Raw genomic sequence first — 20,955 nt, 5'->3', positions numbered from 1 at the left:
TGCTTATGCAAAGTGTCTCCTCTATGCAAATTACCATCCTGGGCCATCAGGCCCATAGAGTGAAGGTTAATGGGCCACGCTGGACCCAATCCAAGCTCAAGTGGATCTGTAATTAATATAATATAATATAATATAATAAACCACCTCCTTTTTTTACTTTGGCCCAGCGCATCCTCATCAAACATTTCTTGGGTTAGGGTTATTGGTATAAAGTGGTATTGAAAGGGCAGTTCAACGCAAAACTGAAAGCGACGCTTTTGTGCTATGTATCCGTCAAGATTGTTCTTCTCTCGAATATAAGCAATGTCTCTTACCAGAATTCATGACCTGGTTAGTCAAGATAATCCACACTTTCTAGTGAGCCGTTTAGTGTAGGAACTATTTTCTTCTAACCTCCATACACCAATCGTATCATTGCACCGAAGTCATCGCCGAGGCCTATCAATCAATCAATCAAACAACCAATCAATCAATCAGTCAGTCATCTATGGCTCTTCCCACATTCAACATCTCCATTATTACATTTTACTCCTGATGCATCTGTAGTTACTAACCTGTAGCAGAGATAACAACTAATGCTCTAGTTAACAACATGGGCTCGGTAAGTAAATGGCTGTTGAACCATAACCTGTAAATACAATATGGTGAAATATGCGATTTTGGATGAAAATGCTGCCAGCTACTACCACTAGAGGGCAGCAAAAGAACACATTTTTAGTAATATGTAAACGTCAGAAAAATGTCGAAAGAGTGCTAATTGCAACCACTAGAGGGAAATAAAATTGCATTGAAAACAATTTTTTAATTGTTATACAACACAAACCTACATAAATTAATTAATGGCAGAAACAAGGTGTTCAATCTGCAGTCACAATATGGCATAACAATAAAGGTTAACGAGATAATTTATCAACACACTGTAAATTCTTCTATTACCAGTGAGATTAAGTCTCAGCACAGATAATGTCTCCAGTTAAATTAAAGAATATTAAATCATAGACAACAAATCACTTAATTAAGCTTTGTGCTGCACTTTGGGGATTTAAAAACTCCTCAGTTGGATTTGCCTTAGCACAATGCTATTTCATGCCATCATAAACAGTGAAAAAAGCTTGGAGATGTAATATTTGCTTGATCCGACACTTGAAGGAGCTGAATATGGGAATGGAGCCCTTTTAGAAGGAGCCCTAAAATGAACCCTGTTGTGCATGGTCTCCTGCCAGCTTCGTTACCAACCTTTTATAAACCGCAGATCCAAAAGGCAGCACATCCCCTCTGATCCGGCACCCATGAAGCAGGGAGAGGGAAGCTGATTGAAACACTGCTTCACAAATATGTGAAGACCATGTGGGCTCCCAGATGTTCCCAGATCTGCACTACAGCATTCAGGAGATCTGTACAGTTACTTTCTCAGTCTACAGCACAGTCAATAAAAGAACAAAACTTAAAATTAAAATATGCCAATAATACAATGAAATATAAAATGAGCAAATAAAAACCTTATACCTTTGTTTGATAATCAGCAACAATGTGAGGTGGGAAGCAGCCTAAGACACCGGAAAACAGCACAGATACTCACTGGGGAGCTTTTACTGGCTAACAGCCCATGTGGATATGAACTGTAGCATGTCTGGGGAAGACAGGCTTAGCAGCAGGGAGATGGATGTCGCTCTTCGCAGCGTTAGCCTGCAATAACATCACAATGTCAGAATTTTAAGTTGCTCTTTGAATAAATAAATGTGGGTTTCATTAGTCCATTTTTCTCTTGATGATCTCAGATCTTTAGTCTTTCAGAATAAGAAATGATTTAAAAATGTTGCCTAAAGTTAGGAATGCATGTTATATGCATTGATTGTTTAAACAAGTTTTTCCCAAGCCAGTCCTTGGGGAACCCCGGACAGTCCACATTTTGGCTTCCACTTAGCTCCCAGCGCACCTGTTCCAGGTATTCAGTGTTCCTGATTGGCTGGGAGCTGAGAGGGAGCAAAAACGTGGACTGTCCAGGGTTCCCCGAGGACTGGCTTGGGAAACACTGGTTTAAAAGAATGCACTACTATTGTTAAGAATTTACTGCGTTATGTTTAAATATACAGCCATGGAAAAAAATGAGACCACTCTACATATTTAAACAAATCTGCATTTTTAAATCGTGGTCTAACAGTAGGGGGCAGTATGGTGGTGCAGTGGTTAGCACTGTTGCCTCACACTTCTGGGACCTGGGTTCCATGTGTGGACTTTGCATGTTCTCCCTGTGTTGTCGTGGGGTTTCCTCTGGGTGCTCTGATTTTCCCACACATTCCAAAAACATCCTGAGGCTGATTGGAGTTGCCAAATTGCCCGTACGTGTGCCTGTATGATTGAATAGTGTGTGAGTGACTGGTGTGTGACTGAGCCCTGCGATGGGTTGGTGCCCCATCCTGGGTTGTTCCCTGCCTTATGCCCATAGGCTCTGGCCCCCCTGCAACCATAAATAGGATAAATGGATACAGGAAACGGGTGGGTGGCTCCTAGAAGCAGGACTGAAGTCCCATTAAGCAAGGAAGACACCCTTCATTAATAAGAAGCAGAGAAGAACCAGGAGTTTGCAAGAAATGTATATTATTCACAGATGCACAACCACAACCTTCCAACTCTGACTGTCCAGGATCTCAGTTCTGTATTAAACTATGTGTGGTTAAAAAACAGCTGTTTTGGGCAACAAACGGCAAATTACCATTAACACTCTTTTATTAATGGTCACGAACAAGGTCGAGTCTTCAATCTAATATAAAGACATTTGACAGTCAAACAACAATAATTCCATCTACAGGTATCATCCATTCAGCCTTAAGAGGTCTGAGAAGGTCTTCTATAATATTAAAGCACAAAGACTGTAGTTTAATGCATTTGTTCTGCTTGTTTGTCTCTTACACCCATTTCACCTACAGTTCAACTACGGTCATATTGAGAGGTTTTCATAAATTTAAACAACACAAGTTTCATGTTTCCTCTGTAGTTATGATGTCAGTCGGAAGGTACTTTGCATTTTCAGCTCATGCCTCAGTGCTCTGGGAGGGTTTATATTCCAGGAGGTTTAACACTTCATGACTGACATCTGCCCTTCATCACAACAGACTCCAAACAAACATGACTTTGATCAGCCTCAGCATCTTGCTCTTCATCCTCACTCAACGTAAAACAGAACAAGCTTGATGATTTAGCAACATATTGCTTGATGAACTTTGCTAGATATTTGAAATAGACATCTTGTTTAGACTGCTGCCCCCACGACCTGTCCCGGAAAAGCGGTAGATGATGGATGGATGGATGGATGGATGGATTCAGTATTAAACATGTTCTTATTTTGTTTTCTTTTTCAGAATCCAGAGGACAAGTGACTGTGACTCAGACTCCAGAGCTGATATCAGCTTCCTCAGATCAGACAGTCACTATAAACTGTAAAACCAGCAGCTCTGTGTATACTGATAGTAATGGCCCCCACATGGCCTGGTACCAGCAGAAACCGGGAGAAGCTCCTAAACTCCTAATATATTTAGCAAATAGACGTAACTCTGGGATTCCGTCTCGATTCAGTGGCAGCGGATCTAGTTCTGACTTCACTCTGACCATCAATGGAGTCCAGGCTGAAGATGCAGGAGATTATTACTGTCAGAGTTACCACTACATCAGTAGTAAAGCTGTGTTCACACAGTGATACAGAGCCGTACAAAAACCTCCCTCAGTCAGGCTGCACAGTGACTGCACTGCTGCAGCTGGGACTCACTGCAGGTGCTGAGGGGGAAGTTAAACCAAAGCTCTATTAAGTTCACTTTCCTGTAAGTGTAACAGGGTTAAAATGCATCTATAAAATATAATTTTCACCAAAATTAACTCTCATTATTTATATAGGCCTATGCACCTTTCATTTTGTTCTAATAGAAGCGACATTGATACATCACAACATTGCTGTTACTTACTTTGCTCTTGTAACATATAACAGATGTTCATCACTTTGTCCTACTTCCAAACAACCATCCATATATTATATCTGCTGATCCAGTGTAGGGTCACTCTGGCCTGGATCACATCCCAGGAAGCAGAGGGTACTGGGCAGGAGACACTGTGTATAAGATGCCCGTCCATCACAGGTGTCAGGCAGAGAGGGGAACAGACGGACAAGGATCCAGGGATGCAGGGAAATTACCGGTTTATTGAGGGAACAGCGGCAACGCCGAGGCGGTCACCAACCGGAACTGGTGGTGCGGGGCAGGGGATCCCGAGGCGGTGCTCAGGGGAGGGGAAAGGCAGACGGAACTTGGAATCGGCAGGCGAGAATCGTAATCGGTAGACGTGGGCGATGGTCGGTACCAGGAAGAGCTGTCCAACACTGAAGCACAGGCACAGGGCACGAAGGGGGACGACGAAGAGGAAGGCGGAGGACGTCGGGACTGGAGGATCAGGTATGACGAGGACACTGAGGAGGGAAGGCAAACAGGTGAGGCACAGACAAAGGTAGGACAGGCAGATCCGGGAAGGTAGGGCAGACGGAAGACAAGTAGATTGCTTGGTATGGCTGTTAAACATCGGCTCAATACTTCGCAATGTCCTTCTGTTCAATAGGTTCTTTTATCCTGCGGTTTGATTAGCGCTAATTGGCGTCACTTGCGGGGTTCCGCCCCCCGGGGGCGTGACAACAGGGCACAAGGCCCTATTTTTTATTTTTTTTTACCAAGGTTGAATGTATTTTTAAAGATGAATTTTGGTGATAAATATCCAAATCATCCACACATTCACAGCAGAAAAAGAAGATTTTGCAGGTGAACACAGGTGCAGCTCATGAAGGGCAAGAAGTTCAGACTAAATAATCCATCTGAAGGACATCAGGTTTGGGCCTGACCAGTACATGGGTGGGAGACCAACTATGAAAGCTGGGTTGCTGCTGGAAGAGGTGTTGGTGTGGCCAACAGGTTAACCTGTCCTGTGGTCAGTGTGGATCCCAATGTCCCAGTGCAGTGACAGGGACACTGTGCTGTAAAAATGGTGCCTTCCGTCAGATGAGACATAAAACCAAGCTCTTGATTCTCAGAGGTCCTAAAAAAAACTCCTGGGCATATTTCTGAAGAGTAGGGGTGGTACCCTGATGTCCTGGCTAAATCTGCCCACTTTGGCCCTATCAAATCTGGTCTAATCATCCCCTGTATCTTATTGGTGAATTCTCTCCTGCCCCTTCACCACCTTAGCTACTGTGTGGTGAGTGTACTGGTGCAGAATGGCTGCTGTCGCATTATCCAGGTGGGGGCTACACAGTGGTGGGGGTTGAAGTGGCTCCTCATTGCCTCTGTAAAGTGCTTTGGGCTAAGAAAAGAGGGATTAAAATAGTGTTGTTAAAAACTGTGACCTCACAGCATGAATGTGCACCAAAGTTTGCTTTCCTATCGCCATGGAAACAGATGCATCACATGTATTTGCATGAAAGACACACTTTGCATTGGCAGCACGTCCCTCAGTGACCTGTGGCAGCTTATAAGCCTGTGAGATTAACACTCTGTTACTCACAGCCGTCCTTCAGAGCAACACAGTGCACAGGAACAATGACTTTAATCACCATCTTCATCTGGACGCTCACCCTCTGCATCCAAGGTCTGAAAGCATCATCAATATTCACACTGAAAATCAGGTGTTTTCATAGAACCTAGAACTATGGTAATTATATGATCATATTTGTTCAATATTTCAAATAATGTTATTTCTGTTTTTTAGAATCTAGAGGCCAGATCACTGTGACTCAGACACCTGCAGTAAAAGCTGTTACTGTAGGAGAAACTGTGACCATAAGCTGTAAAACCAGCAGTCCTATATCAGGATGCAGCAATTGTGTGTCATGGTACCATCAGAGGACAGGAGAGCCTCCTAAACTCCTCATCTACTATATAAATAACCGTCAGTCTGGGACTCCAGAACGATTCACTGGAGGTGGATCTAGCTATGGGTCTGACTTCACTCTGACCATCAGTGGAATCCAGGCTGAAGATGCAGGAGATTATTACTGTCAGAGTTTCCACTACCCCAATAGTCAATACGTGTTCACACAGTGATACAGAGCCGTACAAAAACCTCCCTCAGTCAGGCTGCACAGTGACTGCACTACTGCAGCTGGGACTCACTGCAGCTGCTAAGGGGAAGTTAAACCAAAGTTCTATAAAGTTGACTTTTTAGTGAGTGTAACAGGGTTAAAATATACCTATAAAAGACATATAGCAATGGGAAAATCAAGCAGATTGCCAGGTATTTTTTAAAAAAGAATCCAAAGATTTTTTTAAACTTTGTTTTTAGACTGAAACCCAAGAAGGAGGATAGAAAACCAGAGCCTACCCTAGTCCCCCATTTAAGTTTACATTTTAGAACTTAACAGAACACGACAACTGTTGCATAAGCACACATGTTCATCACTCGTCCATTACAAGCACACATGTTCATAAATATCCATCCATATTTTATAACTGCTGATCCAGTGCAGGGTCACTCTGGCCTGGATCACATCCCAGGAAGCAGAGGGTACTGGGCAGGAGACACTGTGTATAAGATGCCCGTCCATCACAGGGCACAAGGCCATATTTTATTTTATTTTTTTTTTAACAAAGGTTGAGTGTATTTAAAAAATGGAAATAGCCCCATGTATGTTTTGTATATAGCCCTTGTTTGTATTTGTTAGTATAAATACTTGTGCTGTGTATCTGGTTGTCACCTGTACCTTACATGTGTTAATACTCGATCCTTGCCTGATCCTGACGTGTCTTAGCCATTGTGTAATTACCTATGTGTGTGCCTTACCGTCTTCAGTGTAACGTCCCTGTGTTTCCCTGCCATTCATTGTCTTGCTGTGTTGTTGCTTGTGTCCAGAGAGCCTTTTAAGGATTGATAGAAATCGTAACTTTGTGTCAATCCATCTCTCTTTGTCCTCATTCACTGCCGCTGCGATGCCTCAGTCTTCCTGGTGCCACAATATTTTAAAAATGAATTGTGAGGAAAAACATTCAGATGAAATATCTTCATAGTTACAATAAAGAAGAATTTGCAAGTGAATACAGGTGCAGTTTATGACCCGCAAGAATTAAAAAGGATAAAAGAATAATTAAAACAGTGATAATAAAAACTGTGACCTCACAGTGTGAATGAGCACCAAGCTTTGCCTTCCCATCACCACAGAAACATGCATCACATGTATTTGCATGAAAGACACACTTTGCATTGGCAGCACGTCCCTCAGTGACCTGTGGCAGTTTATAAGCCTGTGAGATTAACACTCTGTTACTCACAGCCGTCCTGCAGAGCAACACAGTCCACAGGGACAATGACTTTAATCACCATCTTCATCTGGACGCTCACCCTCTGCATCCAAGGTCTGAAAGCATCATTAATATTCACACTGAAAATCAGGTGTTTTCATAGAACCTAGAACTATGGTAATTATATGATCATATTTTTTCAATATTTCAAATGTTGTTATTTCTGTTTTTTAGAATCCAGAGGCCAGATTACTGTCACTCAGACACCTGCAGTAAAAGTTGTTTCTATAGGAGAAACTGACCATAAGCTGTAAATCCAGCAGTCCTATATCAGGATGCAGCAATTGTGTGTCATGGTATCAACAGAGGACTGGAGAGCCGCCTAAACTCCACATCTACTATATAAATAACCGTCAGTCTGGGACTCCAGAACGATTCAGTGGAGGTGGATCTAGCTATGGGTCTGACTTCACTCTGACCATCAGTGGAGTCCAGGCTGAAGATGCAGGAGATTATTACTGTCCTGGCTAAATCTGCCCGCTGTGGCCCTATCAAATCTGGTCTAATCATCCCCTGTATCTGATTGGTGAATTCTCTCCTGCCCCTTCACCACCTTAGCTACTGTGTGGTGAGCGTACTGCTGCAGAATGGCTGCTGTCGCATCATCCAGGTGGGGGCTACACAGTGGTGGGGGTTGAAGTGGCTCCTCATTGCCTCTGTAAAGTGCTTTGGGCTAAGAAAAGAGGGATTAAAATAGTGTTGTTAAAAACTGTGACCTCACAGCATGAATGTGCACCAAAGTTTGCTTTCCTATCGCCATGGAAACAGATGCATCACATGTATTTGCATGAAAGACACACTTTGCATTGGCAGCACGTCCCTCAGTGACCTGTGGCAGCTTATAAGCCTGTGAGATTAACACTCTGTTACTCACAGCCGTCCTGCAGAGCAACACAGTCCACAGGAACAATGACTTTAATCACCATCTTCATCTGGACGCTCACCCTCTGCATCCAAGGTCTGAAAGCATCATCAATATTCACACTGAAAATCAGGTGTTTTCATAGAACCTAGAACTATGGTAATTATATGATCATATTTGTTCAATATTTCAAATAATGTTATTTCGAATCTAGAGGCCAGATCACTGTGACTCAGACACCTGCAGTAAAAGCTGTTACTGTAGGAGAAACTGTGACCATAAGCTGTAAAACCAGCAGTCCTATATCAGGATGCAGCGATTGTGTGTCATGGTACCGACAGAGGACTGGAGAGCCGCCTAAACTCCTCATCTATTATATAAGTAGCCGTACGTCTTGAACTCCAGAACGATTCACTGGAGGTGGATCTAGCTATGGGTCTGACTTCACTCTGACCATCAGTGGAGTCCAGGCTGAAGATGCAAGAGATTATTACTGTCAGAGTTACCATAGTGGTCCTGTGTTCACACAGTGATAAAGAGCCGTACAAAAACCTCCCTCAGTCAGGCTGCACAGTGACTGCACTGCTGCAGCTGGGACTCACTGTAGGTGCTGAGGGGGAAGTTAAACCAGAGCTCTATAAAGTTCATTTTCAGTCAGTGTAGCAGGGTTAAAATATACCTATAAAAGACATACAGCGAAGGGAAAATCAAGCAGATTGGCAGGCATTTTTAGAAAAGCATCCAAAGATTTTTAAAAATTTTGTTTTTAGATTCAAACCCAAGAAGAAGGATCGAAAATCAGAGCATACCCTGCCCCTCCATCCTGTCCACTTAAGTTACAGTTTTAGAACTTAACTGAACACGACGACTGTTGCATAAGCACACATGTTCATCACTCGTCCATTACATAAGCACACATGTTCATCACTCGTCCATTACATAAGCACACATGTTCATCACTCGTCCATTACATAAGCACACATGATCATCACTCGTCCATTACATAAGCACACATGTTCAAGAATATCCATCCATATTTTATAGCTGCTGATCCAGTGTAGGCACAAGGCCCTATTTCTTTAACAAAGCCCTGTGTATGTCTTGTATAGAGGCTGCTGGGATTGCTGCACTGTGAGGGAGTGGTGTAGACGCTGTGTGCACTTGTGTTGAGCGCCTGTAGAAGCGGTTGATAGGAATTATTTGGAAGTATATTTGAGTGTTTGTGTGCTAGTAGGGTTACGTGGGTGGTTGTTGTTACATTTTTCTTTTCGGTCGGCGTGAGTGCTTGTCTGTGTTTGTTAGTAAACAGTGCGAGTGTTACCGACAGCTGCGGGTGTCGTGTGAGCAGCGTTTCTACCCGCGTACCTTCGCATCAGACCCCCGTGGGGGGTAATATCTAATATTGTTAATGTTAACTCGGAAAAGAACAGCTGCTCCTGAGCTTTGGCCGGTCGCTAGTCGGGGCCCGACGGACGTTTCCCACTTTTTCTCCCCACTCCAGCAGTACCCTGCTATGAGCGGGTTTTTTTGTGGTTTTTTTGGCCTCCAAAAGAGCAACTTCGCTTTATTTTATTTAAACATGATTCAGTAGGAAGTTATTCTTGGGTAAGTAATTATTCATTTGGTTATTTTAAAAGTTTAATTTCTAAGGTTATCTCTGACCCTATCGGATACTTTAAAAAGTTCAGTTTTAACGCAAGTCTTAATTTAGTGTTTTATTGTACTCTGCATTTTATTATATTAACTATATGTTAATTAAATCAAGTAAAAGTTAAATACGCTATATGAAGATACTGGGCTGAGAATGAAGGTCAGAGAGGTCAAGAGAGCTGGGTGCTCTGCAAGATAAATTTATAAAAGTCGCAGATAAGCTTAGAAGCAGAACGGCTGTGGAAGGAAAATTGGACATTGGTAGCCCTGAGAGGGGAGGCATAGTGGGTCTGTTATGTCTTAGGCTTTAGGCAAGAAGAAATTGTTTTGAATACTGTGTGACCTCACTTCGTGATAGCTGCCTGCGGTTAGTTCCGCAGACCCTGAAGAGAGATCAGACCTTGGAGAGGCAGACATTAACAGTGATTCAATGTCATATAATCAATATCTATATAAATATCTCAAGAAGAGTCTAGAAGTCGAGACAGATTCCGGTAAATTGAGCAATACGGTTGGATTTTACCTTGCTACCAAGGTGAACCAATAGAGCAGGAGAATTGTGTTTGTTATACGTTTGAGCTTGGTTTGTGGGTGTTTTGTGACCAATCAGGTCTTAGAAACCATTATAGGGAATTTGGAGTTATGGTTTATCAACTGCTTGCTCTTTGTGCTTGGGGTTACTTGGTACCGAGTGCCAGAGTGTGATGGGAGCGCTTTGCTGGATTGCTTGAATAAAAGAGATAACTTTGCTCACCAAACTGAGAGATCCAGATTTTTATTCAAAGTGGCTCAACTAGAGTTACCAGAGAGGTTGATATATAATTTTTCTACCACAGTATATTATACAGCTTGCACTGCTCTGCACTATTTTACTCCTGTATTCTATTATTTTTTTTCTACTTACCGACACTGTAAAAAAAAAAATCCATCAAAAAACAGAAAATGTACTGGCAGAAAATTACCAGTACATTTTCCGTTAACGGACTCTTCCTTCAAGTCTCAAGGAAAATACTGTAAATTCAGTTTTCCACAGTTGTTCCAAGGAATATTTCTTAACTAATAGTTTATTTTCATTTTTAATTTTACATTCTGCCAATGCAGAATTGTTTGTTTAATAAACGGTGTTGTTCACAAAACTACAAAAGTTATTTGAGAGTATAGTAATTCATTATTTTTCATGGCTCAAGGGCCCATAAACATGCAGTTATCTAGCTGAATCTGGATTTGAACCAGCAACCTGTGGATTACAAGACCAAATACTTAGGCTATTGAGCCACACACTTACACTGACTCTGTTTAAGTTGTAACTTTTCAAGTGGAATGAATTGCAACATAATGTAGCAGGACTGAAAGGTGAGAGCTCCCCTAGTGGCTATGGGAGTGCATTTCCATAGAGCAGATATTATGCTCTATGGAAATATTAGCCCATATTTTGAAACCCACCGCAACTGAAAATGGAATGCCACAGATATTAGTCTCTCCCATTGTATTATTAAATATGTAGTAGCCTGGAGTGATAGCTCTTAGGCTGGGGATCTGTATCAGCAATCATAATGTTGCTGGTTTAAATCCTGTGAATGCCAAGAGTAATCCTGCTCCGTTTGGTCCTTGAGCAATTTCTCTATCTTGGGTGTGATGTCAATCATCATCCAGCCTAGTAGGGAAGTTCAACATACAGAGAAAAATGAGGGATGGTAGCAGGATTAACACTCCAGCCACTACAAATAAACCCACACTCATCCATAGGGAAGAGTATAGTTCTTGTGCCTGAGACTGTTTGTTACTGGGAGAGTGCAGAAATATAGATTTTTATTTTTCGTTTTACTCCATTCATATCCATCTTTAGAACTGCCGCCCAACAAGTCCTCTCCAAGGAACACAAACCAATGGATCCTACTAGGATCCACTACTGTGGCAGCAGCCCCAATGTGTTGTCTCCGGGGTATTTATACTGTTGCCCTATTCAACACCATCAGGGTTAAAAGTGTCTCCTCTATGCCAATTACCATCCTGGGCCATCAGGCCCATAGAGTGAAGGTTAATGGGCCACCCTGGTCCCAGTCTGATGTATATATATGCAGTTAATCACCCTAGAGATAATCACTAAGTGATGCTGACTTAAGAAAACAGTTAAAATAGGCGACATGCATGTCCTAACAAACATTAGTGCTTTAAATACCTGGGGGTCCACATGAACAGCAGCCTGGACTGGGCAGACACACAGAGAGCAGACCCTACTGTCTGAGGAAGCTCTGATCTTTCAGTGTGTGCAGTCTAGAGTGGCCAGTGTACTTTTCTACATCTACTTCCTGGGGGTAAGGATCTGATAGCCGTGTGTTTCTCTGTGTAACACAGACCCCCCAAAGAGGCTGCCTGTGAAAGGACCCCTGTTACGCCCCCCCCCCCCCGGGACACCAGGGCCCCGTCCCAAGTCCAGCACTGTCCTCAAGCAGCCTGCCTTCAGTTAGAGCACCACACTCTTCTATATTGTTAATAAAACCCCTCATTCCCAAGCTTCAATACATAAACATGTCACTCTAAAAGAAACCATTTAAAGATCACAAAAGATTAGCCTTTCTCTAGGGCATAAAGAAGTAAAAAAAAAAAAAACTGTCAGTCAGGAGATACTTTGCATTTTCAGCTCATGCCTCAGTGCTCTGGGAGGGTTTATATTCCAGGAGATTTAACACTTCATGACTGACAGCTGCCCTTCATCACAACAGACTCCAAACAAACATGACTTTGATCAGCCTCAGCATCTTGCTCTTCATCCTCACTCACGGTAAAACAGAACAAGCCTGATGATTTAGCAACATATTGCTTAATGAACTTTGCTAGATATTTGAAATAGACGGATAGAAACCTGGAGCTTCCTTGTGTGACTAAAATTTAACTTTTGATTCTGTTTTAAATTTGTTTTTATTTTGTATCTCATTTCAGAATCCAGAGGACAGGTGACTGTCACTCAGACTCCTGAGGTGAAATCAGCTTCCTCAGGACAGACAGTCACTATAAACTGTAAAACCAGCAGCTCTGTGTATACTAATAGTAATGGCCACCACATGGCCTGGTACCAGCAGATACCAGGAGAAGCTCCTAAACTCTTGATCTATTATGCAAGTACCCTTAACTCTGGGACTCTGTCGCGATTCAGTGGCAGCGGATCTAGTTCTGACTTCACTCTGACCATCAGTGGAGTCCAGGCTGAAGATGCAGGAGATTATTACTGTCAGAGTTACCACTACATCAGTAGTAAACATGTGTTCACACAGTGATACAGAGCCGTACAAAAACCTCCCTCAGTCAGACTGCACAATGACTGCACTGCTGCAGCCGGGACTCACTGCAGGTGCTGAGGGGGAAGAAAATGACTTTAGCCCTTTGCTAAATAGTCAATACATTTCGCAGAACCAGTTGCACCAGCAAAATAAGTTTTTACACCCTGATAGTGCTGCTGATGGTTAGAATAGAATCACCTGGTATTTGGTATATTTAAATATATTATATATCTTAGCCTTGGGGCCATAGCTTCCAGGAGAGGCTCCGGACCCCCACAGCCCTGAATAGGCAAGTGGGCACAGAAAATAGATGAATGGAGGGAAAATATTTATATTTGAAAAATCTATTGTGTGAAGGGGGGGGGGGGGCAGCTCAGTGTGCAGCACTGTTACCTCTCACCTGCAGGGTTGGGGTTCCTATCCTGCCTCATGTCTTTGTGGGGGGGTTTGCTTGCTCCCCCCATGCTGTGTGAGTTTCCTCTGGGGGCTGCAGCTTCCTCAGCCACCCAAAGACATGCAGTTCAGCTCCTCTGCTTCTGTAACCTGCATGTAGTGTTTCAGTGAGAGTGTGTATGCGGCCTGTGCAGGGTGTACCCCCCCCCCAGTCCACTAATGCCTGGGATAGCCCCCAAACCCACCAAACCCCACTCCCCCCACCCCTGTCAGTGACCCTTTCCTGATAAGATGGACTGAAAGACGGACGGACGGATATTATGGGGAAGACGGAACAGATTAAGGATGTATACCGAGGTACCACTGTAATATTACTTTAACCATTTTCCCAGTTATTAAAGGAGAAAGCGAAGGCTACATTTATATAACCACAACAAAAAGCTAATGTAGGCTATAATTATAGTCGGTCAATAAGTTAACAGAACATTAGGTGAAGTGCAATAGTTTTCTGGTGCGCTGAAATTATTTTATTATTATGATTACAGTTATTACTACTACTACAATTGAGCATGTGCATCTTAACCTTTGTCTGAACTAAATGTGAATTACATTTATAATAAATTGAAATCAAACATTCTGTTACTGATGCTTGTTTTCAAAGGTAAACTCAATGTAGAAGGATAGGGTTTGCAATATCACAGCTGTGTGTGCGTTTCCCAATCGTACGTATAGTATGATGCATCGTTAATGCTAACTTCCGTCGTTGTTTGGGAAATGCACCCCGTAGCAACTCCTCCTTGGATTGCCACCTTATCGTGGTGGAGGGGTTTGCGTGCCTCCGTGAACCTGGGGGCTATGTTGTCCGGGGCAATAGCCCCTGGTAGGGTCTCCCAAAGCAAAAAGGTCCCAGGGGAGGGGCCAGACAAAGAGCAATCCAAAAGAACCCCATGAACAAGTTTAATAGCAAAGTCCCGTTTCCCTCGCCCGGACTAGGGTCACCGGGGCCCCACCCTGGAGCCAGGCCTGGGGGAGGGGCCCGTTGGCGAGCGCCTGGTGGCCGGGCCTTGGCCCGTGGGGCCCGGCCGGGCATAGCCCGAACGAGGCACGCGGGACTGTCCCCAGGTGGGCCCACCACCCGCAGGGGGAATGTCGGGGGTTCGGTGCTTTGTGGATCGGGTGGCGGCCAAGGGAGGCCCTGGCGGTTCGATCCCCGGCTGACAAAACTGGCTTTCGGGACATGGAATGCCACCTCTCTGGTGGGGAAGGAGCCTGAGCTTGTGCGTGAGGTTGAGAGGTATCGACTAGATATAGTCGGGCTCACCTCAACACATGGCTTGGGTTCTGGAACCAATCTCCTGGAGAGGGGCTGGACGCTCTTTTACTCTGGAGTTGCGGCGGGTGAGCGACGCCGGGCTGGGGTGGGGCTATTGGTGGCCCCACAGCTCGGTGCATTAACAACGGAGTTTACCCCGGTGAACGAGAGGGCTGTCTCTCTGCGCCTTCGGGTCGGGGATAGGTCTCTGACTGTAATCTGCGCTTATGCGCCGAATGTCAGTTCGGAGTACCCGGCCTTCTTGGATTCCCTTAGCGGTATGCTATTTGGCGTGCCGCGGGGGGATTCCATCGTTTTGCTGGGGGACTTCAACGCTCACGTGGGCAATGACAGTGTGACCTGGAAGGGGGTGATTGGGAGGAACGGCCTCCCTGATCTGAACCCGAGTGGTGTTCTGTTATTGGACTTCTGTGCAATGCATGGTTTGTCCATAGCATAAGGATGTCCATAAGTGGACATGGTACGAACATGCCTGGGGCTACAGGTCGATTATCGATTTTATAATCGTATCGTCTGATCTGCGGCCTTCCGTCTTGGACACTCGGGTAAAGAGAGGGGCAGAGCTGTCAACTGATCACCACCTGGTGATGAGTTGGCTCAGGTGGCAGGGGAGGAAGCCGGTCAGACCTGGTAGACCCAAGCGCATAGTGAGGGTATGCTGGGAACGTCTGGCAGAGGCTCCTGTTCGCTGGAGCTTTAACTCGTGCCTCTGGCAGAATTCCAACTGCATGCCGGGGGAGGTTGAGGACATTGAGTCTGAATGGACCCTGTTCCGGACCTCCATTGTGGAAGCGGCCGTACGGAGCTGTGGCTGCAGGGTGGTCGGTGCCAGTCGTGGCGGTAACCCCCGTACCCGATGGTGGACACCAGAGGTGAGGGGGGCCGTGAAGCTGAAGAAGGAGGCTTACCGGGAATTATTAGCCCGGGGGTCTCCGGAGGCAGCTGACTGGTCCCGGCGGGCCAGGCGGAACGCAGCTCGGGCGGTCGCAGATGCAAAAACCCGGGCGTGGGAGGAGTTCGGTGAGGCCATGGAAAGTGACTTTCGGTCGGCCTCAAAAAGGTTCTGGCAAACCATCCGGAGTATCAGGAGGGGGAAGCAGCTCCTGGTTCCTACTATTTATAGTGGGGGGGGGCTGTTGACCTCACCTGGGGACATCACCCGGAGGTGGAAGGAGTACTTTGAGGACCTCCTCAACCCTGCCTCAAATACATCTACGCACACTGCCTTTGAGACATCTGAGGGCACGGAGCCCGAGGGTGCTGGGGGGGGGCTTTCCCATCACTGGGGCTGAGGTGGCCAGGGTGGTTAAAGAGCTACATGGTGGCCGGGCCCCAGGGGTGGACGAGATCCGCCCAGAGTACCTGCAGGCTCTGGATGTTGTGGGGCTGTCGTGGCTGACACGGCTTCTCAACAGTGCGTGGAGGTCAGGGACAGTGCCGCTGGATTAGCAGACCGGGGTGGTGGTCCCCTTATTTAACAAAGGGGACTGGAGGGTGTGTTCCAACTACAGGGGGATCACACTTCTCAGCCTCCCTGGGAAAGTCTATTCCGGGGTACTGGAGAGGAGGGTGAGATCGATAGTCGAATCTCGGATTCAGGAGGAACAATGCGGTTTTCGTCCTGGCCGTGGAACACTGGACCAGCTTTATACCCTTGCAAGGGTACTGGAGGGGGCCTGGGAGTTTGCCTATCCAGTCTACATGTGTTTTGTGGATTTGGAAAAGGCTTACGACCGGGTTCCCCGAGGTGCTCTGTGGGGGGTGCTTCGAGAGTATGGGGTCCGGGGTCCGCTGTTGTGGGCGATCCGGTCCCTGTACGAATGGAGCAGAAGCTTGGTCCGCATTGCCGGCAATAAGTCGGACGTGTTCCCGGTGCGTGTTGGGCTCCGCCAGGGCTGCCCTTTGTCATCGGTCCTGTTTATAATATTTATGGACAGGATTTCTAGGCGCAGCCAGGGTGTCGAGGGTGTCCAGTTTGGTGACCTCAGGATTGCCTCGCTGCTTTTTGCAGACAATGTCGTCCTGTTGGCTTCATCTGCTGGGGATCTCCAGCATGCACTGGGGCGGTTCGCAGCCGAGTGCGAAGCGGCAGGGATGAGGATTAGCACCTCCAAGTCCGAGACCATGGTTCTCAGCCGGAAACGGGTGGTTTGCCCTCTTCGGGTTGGGGAAGACATACTGCCTCAAGTGGAGGAGTTTAAGTATCTTGGGGTCTTGTTCACGAGTGAGGGTAGGCGAGATCGGGAGCTGGATAGACGAATCGGAGCGGCGTCTACAGTTCTGCAGGCGCTTAACCGGTTCGTCGTGGCTAAGAAAGAACTGAGCCAAAAAGCCAAGCTCTCGATCTATTGGTCCATCTTTGTCCCTACCCTCACCTATGGTCATGAGCTATGGGTAATGACTGAAAGAACGAGATCGCGAATACAAGCGGCCGAAATGAGGTTTCTCCGCAGGGTGTCTGGGCTCTCCCTTAGGGATAGGGTGAGAAGTTCGGATATCCGGGATGGCCTCAGAGTAGAACCGCTGCTTCTTCACGTCGAAAGGAGCCAGTTGAGGTGGTTTGGACATCTGGTGCTGATGCCTACTGGGCGGCTACCCGGAGAGGTTTTCTGTGCATGTCCTACAGGGAGGAGGCCCCGGGGCAGGCCCAGGACTCACTGGAGGGATTATATCTCTCGGCTGGCCTGGGAACGCCTCGGTGTCCCCCCCGAGGAGCTGGTGGAGGTAGCTGGGGAGAGGGAGGTCTGGGTGCCTCTCCTGAAGCTGCTGCCCCCGCGACCCGAACCCCGGACAAGCGGCAGATGATGGATGGATGGATGGACCCCGTAGCAACAATGCAGGAGGTGTGAACAAATGCGGGGCTTTGCACTGCAGCGGCGCACATGCCACGCATGCAGTGTGACCCGGGCCTGACTCTGCCTCTCGTGGTTCACTTCGAACTCTTAGCTGCTCACGGCCTGGATCCTGTGATTTCTGCATTACGAGTGGATTCTAGGCAGAAGATACAGAAGATCATTAGTATGAGGAGTGATTTGTTCAGACATTGTTACTGAGCTGGAAGGGGAATATCAGATTTCACCATTAAGACGGCAGATAAATGCTGTGATACATTAATTCCTGAAGTGTTACATTTGGCAGACAGAGGCGACCCAGGGAGCTTAAGGTCGGTACAGGCAGGTGTGTCACTGACCCGGCGGCCAGCAGCAGTTGTCACTGCACAGAAACTCCCACACACTGCTGCTGGCCACCGGGTCAGTGACACACCTGCCTGTACCGACCTTAAGCTCCCTAACATTGATCACAAACCATAACAGGGAAAACCTCAAGGCTGCTGGCTGAGCCACTCAAACACGTGATTCCATTACAATACAATATCGTTTCTATGCAAATACGCCGTCTGGTTACAGTAGGTTACTGTACATAGTTTCTCATTATGAAGACGATGCTGTGATCTTAATTGACATTTGGGAACCCTGTAATTCTAAAGCTTTGCAGTTTCTGTCATCTGGGTCGAAATTCACACATTATGTTTACAACACACTGGATCATTTTGAAGGAGATTATGAAGAAATACCGAAAAACCTGGAACTTCGCAAATCTACGGCATTTAACAGAATCACAGGCAGAATTTACTGTAATTATTTCTGCAGAGCGATGCTGCAATTTACAGCCAGAATGCTATAAATTGAAGTGATTCTTTATCTTATCAATTGTTGGTGTAATTAGCTAGGAATTAAGCTAATTGGTAGTAAGTATCCAGCTTTTAATCTATAATATGCACGTAGAAATATTTAATACACACTTCAGTTTTGTTATTACTGCAAATGACAGAATTTCTTGTTTCATCGTGAAGATCCATTCCTTCAATAAGAACAAGGATCTCAAGTTTCATCCAAAGTTTGGCGTGAGATCACGTCTGTTACAGGCGAAACGTGTCTCACGGTCAATGCGTCAGACTTGGGAGCCCTGATAAGAATATGAACTGGATGAGTCAATGCAAGATATAGATATTTAAACCATCCATTTTATATCCAATTAGGTCAAATAATATATAAATTGTAATTTGTTAGCCTAATCGTTAATAATATAAAATAGTCGCCAAGTTGAAGGCTATAGATTTGATTAGATTGTGTAGATATCAAACAGCACATTTCTACTTTAAGCGACAGAAAATACTATTTTTGACTTATTAGTTTTATACCCATAAACAAATGTTAGGTATATATACTTAAAGCTGTTTGCTAGTTGCCTGTACTGCGCTGCTGTGAGGTTTTTGTACGGCGGCTGATGCGCCGTGAATCACTGTGGGTCACTTTCGGCGGCGGTACCAGGCTGGACGTTGGAAGTAAGTGTCTCTCTGTGTTATATTCTGATCTTGTTCGGGGGGAAAAAAGCAATCAACTCATTATACCGGTAACACTTTATTTGACGGGGCACAAATAAATGCCTCCTGTTCCTGCTGCGCCCCTGTTGGTCCAGTGCCTGTGGCGCCTGCTGCGCCCCCTGTTGGTCTGGATCCTGTAGTGCCTGCTGCGCCCCCCAAGGCTCCGGAGGCGCCTGCTGCGCCCCCCGAGGCTCCGGAGGCGCCTGCTCCAGCTGTACTACCCCCTGCTGGCCCGGAGTTGGCGCCCCCTGCTGGCGCGCCGCCCGAGACGACTCCTGTGCTCCTCGCTCAGCCCCTTGTGACTTCTGTGCTCCCTGTGACTCCTGCTCAGGTCCCCGTGACTCCTGTGCTCCCCGAGGTTCCTGAGGCCCCTGTTGCTGCTGCTGCCCAGTCCCCTGAGCTCCCCGCTCGATTCCCCGTGGCCCCTGAACTCCCCGTTCGATTCCCCGTGGCCCGTGAACTCCCCACTCAACTCCCAGCGGCCCCTGCAGTGTTCCCCGCGGCTCCTGCTCTGGCGCCTGAGGCCCCGGCCCTGGCTCCGCCCGCGCCATGCCTGTCGACTCCGGTCCCGGTGGCCGACACGCCACCCCATGAGGGTCTCACCACGGCAGTCGAGGGCCCAGTCTCCCCGGTCCCGGCTCCCTCGGCCTCAGTCTCCCCGGTCCCGGCTCCCTCGGCCTCAGTCTCCCCGGTCCCGGCTCCCTCGGCCTCAGTCCCCGAGGTGGTCCCTGACAACCTAAACCCCGCTCCTTCCTCCACAGTGGAGTTGGAGGAGGAGCTGGAGTGGGACCCCTCGGGGACCACCCTGACCATGCCTGTGGACCCCCCCAGGGGGTCACCCCAACCACCTGCACCTCTTCGAGGTGGTTCACGGCCGGGTTCCCGCTTCTCGGTCTCCCAGAAAGGGAGGGGACACCGAAGGCGGGGTAGACTCCCTGGTGCCCCTTCACACCCCCAGGTCCCATCTCGGCGGTTGGCCCCGGTCTCACCCAGGGCTCCTGGGTAGCCGGCCACAGACCGACCACCGCCGTCCCTTCGACGGCCTGCGGGTCCCTCGCCCGTGGCTCTCCCCACAGCTCCCTCCTTGCCACCTCCACCAGCCCCTTTACCTACATCCTCACTACCCTCAGCCCCTGTTCCAGTCCCGCAGAGGCCTGCTGCCCCAGGGTGCCCTACTTCCCAAGCCCCGAAGGTCCCCTCTGCTCCCTGTTGCCCCCTGCCCTTAGATCCCTTGGCCCCTGTGTTCACTCCCCATCCTTTGTCACCGTCGTTCCCTTCTGGTTCCTTTGTGCCCTCCATGTTTGCTCCTCGTCCTTCCCTGCCATTGCTCCCCTCTGGTCCCTTTGGGTCCTCCATGTTTCCCCTTCGTCCCTCAGTACCTTTGTCTTTGGTTGGTCCCTTTGTGCCCCCTGCGGTTCCCCCTCGTCCCTCGGTGTCCTCTAGTCCCTTTGTTTCCCCCACGTTTTCTCCTCGTCCTTCTGTGCCTTTGTCCCCTTTCGGTTCCTTTGTGCCTCCTGTGTGTCCTTCCCGTCCGTTTGTGCCCACGCCCCCTGTTCGTCCCTGTGTGCCCCCTGGTGTGGTCCCTCCATTGTCCCCTTTAGTGTCCCCGGGTCCCATGTTTCCGTCGTTGGTGTCTTTGTGTTTGTCTGCGTTCCCCGTGGTTTGTGGCTTATTGTTTGAGTTGTCCGCCTTGTGCCAGTTCTGTGTGTCCATACTGTTCCCTGTGCCCC

The 20,955-nt window shown here is 47.1% G+C and overlaps 1 long non-coding RNA gene and 1 gene segment (V, D, J or C); one reads left to right on the top strand and one right to left on the bottom strand.

Moving 5' to 3' along the window:
• Positions 1-418: 418 nt before the first annotated feature.
• LOC140588383 (uncharacterized) lies at positions 419-4,876 on the bottom strand. The gene is made up of 5 exons (XR_011989731.1): positions 4,184-4,876; positions 3,957-4,085; positions 1,580-1,686; positions 1,237-1,415; positions 419-438 (listed from the first exon to the last, which is right to left on the bottom strand). It is a non-coding gene; the product is annotated as an uncharacterized lncRNA (long non-coding RNA).
• Positions 4,877-12,782: 7,906 nt separating this feature from the next.
• The window catches only part of LOC140588268 (immunoglobulin kappa light chain-like), a 30,668-nt gene continuing 22,495 nt past the window's right edge, over positions 12,783-20,955 (top strand). Inside the window, 2 exon segments of the C gene segment in view lie at positions 12,783-13,105; positions 19,155-19,186. Coding sequence covers positions 12,900-13,105; positions 19,155-19,186 — 238 coding nt within the window.

This window comes from Paramormyrops kingsleyae, chromosome 3, assembly GCF_048594095.1.
Source record: "Paramormyrops kingsleyae isolate MSU_618 chromosome 3, PKINGS_0.4, whole genome shotgun sequence".
Classification (NCBI taxonomy): Eukaryota; Metazoa; Chordata; class Actinopteri; order Osteoglossiformes; family Mormyridae; genus Paramormyrops; species Paramormyrops kingsleyae.
This window is presented reverse-complemented; position numbering and strand designations above follow the sequence as displayed.